The sequence below is a fragment of the Gekko japonicus genome, unplaced genomic scaffold, assembly GCF_001447785.1.
Source record: "Gekko japonicus isolate JY-2015 unplaced genomic scaffold, Gekko_japonicus_V1.1 scaffold2085, whole genome shotgun sequence".
Lineage (NCBI taxonomy): Eukaryota > Metazoa > Chordata > Lepidosauria > Squamata > Gekkonidae > Gekko > Gekko japonicus.
The window spans coordinates 114,943-120,722 of NW_015167115.1; the positions used below are offsets into that span (position 1 = coordinate 114,943).

Genomic DNA, 5,780 nt, shown 5'->3' on the forward strand with positions numbered 1-5,780 from the left:
TTAGCATTTGCCTGCTAATGTCATTCCACATTTCCTCCAAGGAGCTAAAGCTGGAAAGCACTGTTCTCCTCTCCTCCATTTTATCCTCACAGCCCTGATCCAGGGAAACTGATCTCTGTCCTCCGGAGATCAACTATCAAAGCGGGAGATCTCCAGGCCCCACCTGGAGGTTGGCAACTCTATCTGGGCGGGCGGGCAACCAACATCACAGAAGCCAGCACTCCCCAAAGCGAGGCAAGTACCATTCCCACCTGACAGAGAGGGTGGCACGGAACCAGCACCCTCCCGGATGAAAAACAACCGGAGAGCCAGGGAAGAGCGAGTGTTGCCTCTTCCCTATGCTAACAGTTTCTTGCGGAAGGAAAACTCACTTCTACCTTTTATGTTCCCCTCCCCCCCCCCCAAGTTGCCATGGTACGGTCCGTCACGGCCCTCTGTGAGGTGCAGAGGCGCCGCGCGAGCCCGGGAGGCTCCGTCGTCGAGTCGCGCGAACACGGCCAAGATGGCAGCGGTCGAGTAAGCGGCCAGGCGATCCAACGGCGCCTGCGCGGGGCTCCTCCCCCCGCGCTTGCCGCCCCGACCGCTTCCCACCCCCACCACCCCACCACCCCATTCCTTCGCCGGCACCGCTCTGCGTCAGCCCAAAATGGTTTTGGGGCTGCAGTGCCGGAGGTCCGTGGCGGTCCTGCACTTCCTCTGCTGCCTGTGGGCCGTCTTCGCCCTCTCCCAGAATATTGGGCTGCCCCAATCCAGCCGCTGGGAAAGAGACGACTCCTATGGGGGCCACTGGAAACATCTGACCTTCCTTAACCAGGTGGTGACCGTTAAGCCTAACCGCCAATAAGGCAAGGGAAGGTAGAGCGCGCCTGCGCAAAAGGGATCCTCAGTCATCCCCTCGCAGGTCGGAGCGGGGAGCCTTCAGTACGTACGGGAACCAATGAGAGGGGGCGGAGGGCGGGGCGGAGGCAGGTGCATCACCTGAGGTAAATGGCTTCGAGGTTCCCCCTCCAGTTGAGGGTCTCTCTCTCTTTTGCTATTGAGGACGTTGCTTTCCTTCCCCAGGCCTAGTTCTTTATTAGTTATATTTTTGTCTGTCCTTCTTCTGTTGCTATAACAAGCAAAGGTAAAAGGTAAAGGTTCCCTTGCTCGAAAGCCAGTCGAGTCCGACTCTAGGGTTGCGGTGCTCATCTCCGTTTCAAAGCCGAAGAGCCAGCGCTGTCCGAAGACGTTTCCGTGGTCATGTGGCCGGCATGACTAAACGCCAAGGCGCATGGAACGCTGTTACCTTCCCACCGAAGTGGTACCTGTTTATCTACTTGCAATTTCTTGCTTTCGAACTGCTAGGTTGGCAGGAGCTGGAACTAGAGATGGGAGCTCACTCCATCATGCGGCACCCGGGTCTTGAACTGCTGAACTACTGACCTTCCACAGCCTGCAGTTCAGCGTCTTAACCACTTGAGCCACCACAGCTCCATAACAAGCAAAGCTACCTATCTAATGATGCCAACAGGTCTGGAGAAAAATGCTCCTTTAACACAGGTTTAACGGAGCTGAGGTGGCTCAAGTGGTTAAGGCGCTGAATTGCAGGCTGTGGAAGGTCAGTAGTTCAGCAGTTCGAGACCCGAGTTGCCACACGATGGAGTGAGTTCCTATCTCTAGTTCCAGCTCCTGCCAACCTACCAGTTCGAAAGCAAGAAATTGCAAGTAGATAAATAGGTACCACTTTGGTGGGAAGGTAACAGCGTTCCGTGTGCCTTGGTGTTTAGTCATGCTGGCCACATGACCAAGGAAACGTCTTCAGACAGCGCTGGCTCTTTGGCTTTGAAACGGAGATAAGCACCAGTTGGACTCGACTGGCTTTCGAGCAAGGGAACCTTTACCTATCTACCTCTGTGCCATGAAAAGCTTTACCTACCCATTTTCTCATATTAGGGTTGCCAGTTCCAGGTTGGGGGGTGGAGCCTGAGGAGGAGTTTGGGGAGAGGAGGGGACGGACTTCAGTGGGGTATAATGCTGTAGAGTTGACCTTCCAAAGTGGCCATTTTTTCCAGGTGAACTGATCTCTGCTGCCTGGAGATAAATTGTAATAGCAGGAGATCTCCAGCTGCCATCTGGAGGTTGGCAACCCTATCTCATATTGACCTTCCCAGTTAAAGGGGAGAGACATTTTTCTCCATGTTGTTGGCGACTTATCGTCAGCCGGAAAGCCTCTGTGGCAGAGCTGGGATGCAAATCTGGATCGCCCAGATCCTATGCCTGCACTAACCATGCCATGCTGGCTCTTCTGTCAAAATGAGTTTACTGTAAAGAACTGTAATGACTTGTTTTTAATTACTCTTTAAAAACTGGTTTTTCATTGTAAGCTGACAGCATATTTCTGTTCTGAAGAGGCAGCACAGAAATATTATATATTTCACACACACACACGCTAGTGATGTAGTACAGCAAATAAAAGACATGAAAATGTAAGATTGTACCCCCCCCCAAAAAAATAATAATTGGCAGTGTATGGCCTGATAACCACCGACAAGGTCCAACATTGCCCCAAGAGTGTTTTCATTTCTGATTGCTTATCTGTACTGTGAAACAGACAGTAATATATTGCTTTCATGCAAAGTCAAATGCCTATGGTCAGAACAGAGTTACAGCAATGGAAATAAATATGTAATGTAGGGTCTGATCCTTCATAAGTAGTCTGGGTGGCGTCAGAAATTGCACCATAGCATGGAAATAAATCATAATGCTAGAAATCAATCACTTTCATTCTAATAATACTTTGCATCTGTATAGCACTTTGGAATGGTCAAAGACCTTCACATACGTTGTTCGACAATCTGTTCAATACTGTTGTTTGTATTTTTTTCAGTATTATTATTTCCATATTGTAGAGAGGGCTTGGGAGGGCTGAAATCCTATTGGTGTGTGGATGATTGGGTTGGGAATTTGAATCAGGGGCTTCCTGGCTCAGAGCTCCACCACCACGACACTATACTAGCCCCTAACAACCTTCACTTACATTTGAATTAAAGTGTATATTAAAATGCAATGTCTTCGGTAGTATTCTGTTTCAAATCCTTATCTGTGTAAACAAATAAACAGGTAATGATGGTGGTGTTGTACCCAGAAGTCTATAATTATATGTCTTCTTTGTAAATTCTACAGATTTTGCAGACAATACTGTTTCTGTTGTGCGTCATCATTGATTTTGTAGGTCTTTGCACCCCTTCCCATGAGAAGAAAGTTTCATCTCTATTGGTGCCTATCAGAGATTTCATCTTCTCAGTATTCGTCTTCCCTGTTGGCTTAGTAAGTAGTTACTGTATTTATTTTTCTAATAATTATGTAGTGTAAAGAGTCTACTATGTCCAAATGAAACAATGGTTTATACAAAATTTTAGATGCAGATGCACAAAATACTGATTTTGTATTGGGCCTGTGGCAAATTACTACAATTTGGCATATAAAAAGGGAAAACATTCCTGTCCCAAAGAGCTAATATAAGCTGAATGATTTTCATCTACGGTGCTTTATAAATTATTTGTAAATTTCTAATTTCTAAATTAAAGATTGTAACAGCGTAGTAATGATACTCAGCTCTATCTGGACTCCGCCCCTGAGAATTTGAACAGGGCTGTGGAGACCATAGCTGGGTGGTTACGACAGAGTCGGTTGACAGTGAATCCTACGAAGACGGAGGTCCTGTACCTGGGGGGCGGGGAGTGGATTCGGGAATTAAGCTCCCTACCGAGGACCGCTGGGTGCCGGCCCAGAAGGCGAGGAGCCTAGGAGTGACCTTGGATGTCTCACTTTCTATGGAGGCCCAGGTTGCCATAGTTGCCAAGTCTGCCTTTTATCATCTTCGGCGGATCAGGCATCTGGCCCCCTACCACTCCTCCCGGGACTTGGCTACAGTAACACAAGCAATGGTCACTTCCAGGCTTGATTACTGTAACTCGCTCTACATGGGCTTACCCTTTAGGCTGATCCAGAAACTCCAGGTGGTGCAAAATGCAGAGTGTGCCTGCTTACTGTGACACCTGCGTGTCCAGCTGGTGCTCCGCCAACTGCACTGGCTACCATTCAAGTACCAGATCCATTTCAAGGTGCTGGTGTTGACCTTTAAAGCCTTATGTGGCCTGGGACTGACATATCTATGGGACCACCACTCCCCATATGTGCCTCGAAGAGCCTTGCACTCTGCAAATAGCCATCTGCTGGTTGTCCCCGGCCCAAAGGATGCCCACCTAGCCTTAACCAGGGCCAGGGCTTTTTTTGCCCTGGCCTGGTGGAACATGCTTCTGACTGAGATCAGGACCCTGTGAGATGTGGTGCAGTTTTACGGGGCCTGCAAAACAGAGCTGTTCCACCAGGCCTTTGATTGAGGCAGCAGGCATCTATCAGCTGGCTTCCCTGTTGCTGCTACATGAGTCCATTATGGCTCAACTCGGCCCACTCATTCCCAGCTGTAGGAACTGAAAATTGAAATTACTGCACTGCAGGGTGCTTTCCAGGCAAGTGAGCAGCAGAGGTGGTCTGCCCTTGTCTTCCTCTGCAGAGTCTTCCTTGGTGTTCCCTTCGTAGTCTTCCAAGTACTGACCCTGCTTAGCTTCTGAGAACTGATGAGATCAGGCTATACCATGCCACCTTCCCTCCCTAGTCCTTTTCTACCGTTGTTTTTATACATTCAGGCCCTGGTCACACGGGCCAGATAACACGGGGGTGAGGCGTGGCTGTTTGCCCTGGAGCAAAGTAAAGCGCGGCAGCCCGATCACACGTCTGGTGGTGTTCCCGTGGTTATGCCGGTAGGTGCCAATCACACAGCTATCGCTGATAGGGAAAGTGCAGCAAAGAAGCGGCACGATCACACCGGCGATCACACCAGCAATCACTAGGCGCCGCCTACTGTCATCATCAAAATAATTCCCTTCATATTTAATATGTACTAAGCCTCTGAAATGATAGTCACATAAGTCCCCATACTTCGGCTTACTATCTAATAAGATGTAGAGAAAAGAAAAGGAGCAAGGGAACAGGATAGGGAAATGCTATGTCAATCCTAGATGAAGAAGAAAGACACGGAAATGTAACGTATCAGTAACTGTACAGAAAGAATCATAACAGGAAAGCAAGAGAAAAATGATAGGTAGCCCCAGAAAAGGAGGAGAGATAGCCAAATGGAGGGGAATGCTATAGGGAATGTTAAAGAAAATTCTACAGGTACTCTAAAACAGAACAGAAATGAAATAAGTGAGACAAAGTACAATACATGAAACCGTCAAATACAAACGTATTGTTTGCTGGCAGCAGTTCTCAGGTGGAGGTCGTTCACATCACCAGATCTTTCTAGTTGGGATGCCAGGGATTGAACTATGGTTGCCTAGATTTAAAACAGATGTTCTGCCACTCAGCCACAGCCGTGCCTCATAAGAAACAGGAGGCTTGACAAGCAAATTAATGTTGGAAGAATGAATACTATAAGAAGGAGAACCAAAGCACAAATAAGGCAGCCCAAGAGACCTCTAAGTAACTTTTTTTTAGATAACAGAAACTATTGGAGAGAATAATAAAAAGGGTTAGAAAGGAAGGGGATAGGGAAGGGGCAGTGGCTCAGTGATAAAGCATTTACTTGGCATGCAGTCCCCAGCATCTGAACATAAGAGAAGCCAATGTTGGATCTGGCTGATGGCCCATCCAGTCCAACACTGTCACACAGTGGCCAAAAATACCACGTGCCATCAGGACATCCAGCAGTGGGGCCAGGACACTAGAAGCCCTCCCAC

At 48.3% G+C, this 5,780-nt stretch overlaps 1 protein-coding gene across 1 annotated transcript in view; it reads left to right on the top strand.

Moving 5' to 3' along the window:
- Nucleotides 1–646: 646 nt before the first annotated feature.
- The window catches only part of LOC107111927 (androgen-induced gene 1 protein-like), an 11,937-nt gene continuing 6,803 nt past the window's right edge, over nt 647–5,780 (top strand). Inside the window, exons 1-2 of the mRNA XM_015412974.1 lie at nt 647–814; nt 3,163–3,306. Of these exons, the coding sequence (XP_015268460.1) occupies nt 647–814; nt 3,163–3,306 (312 nt within the window). The remainder of the gene's footprint in view (nt 815–3,162; nt 3,307–5,780) is intronic.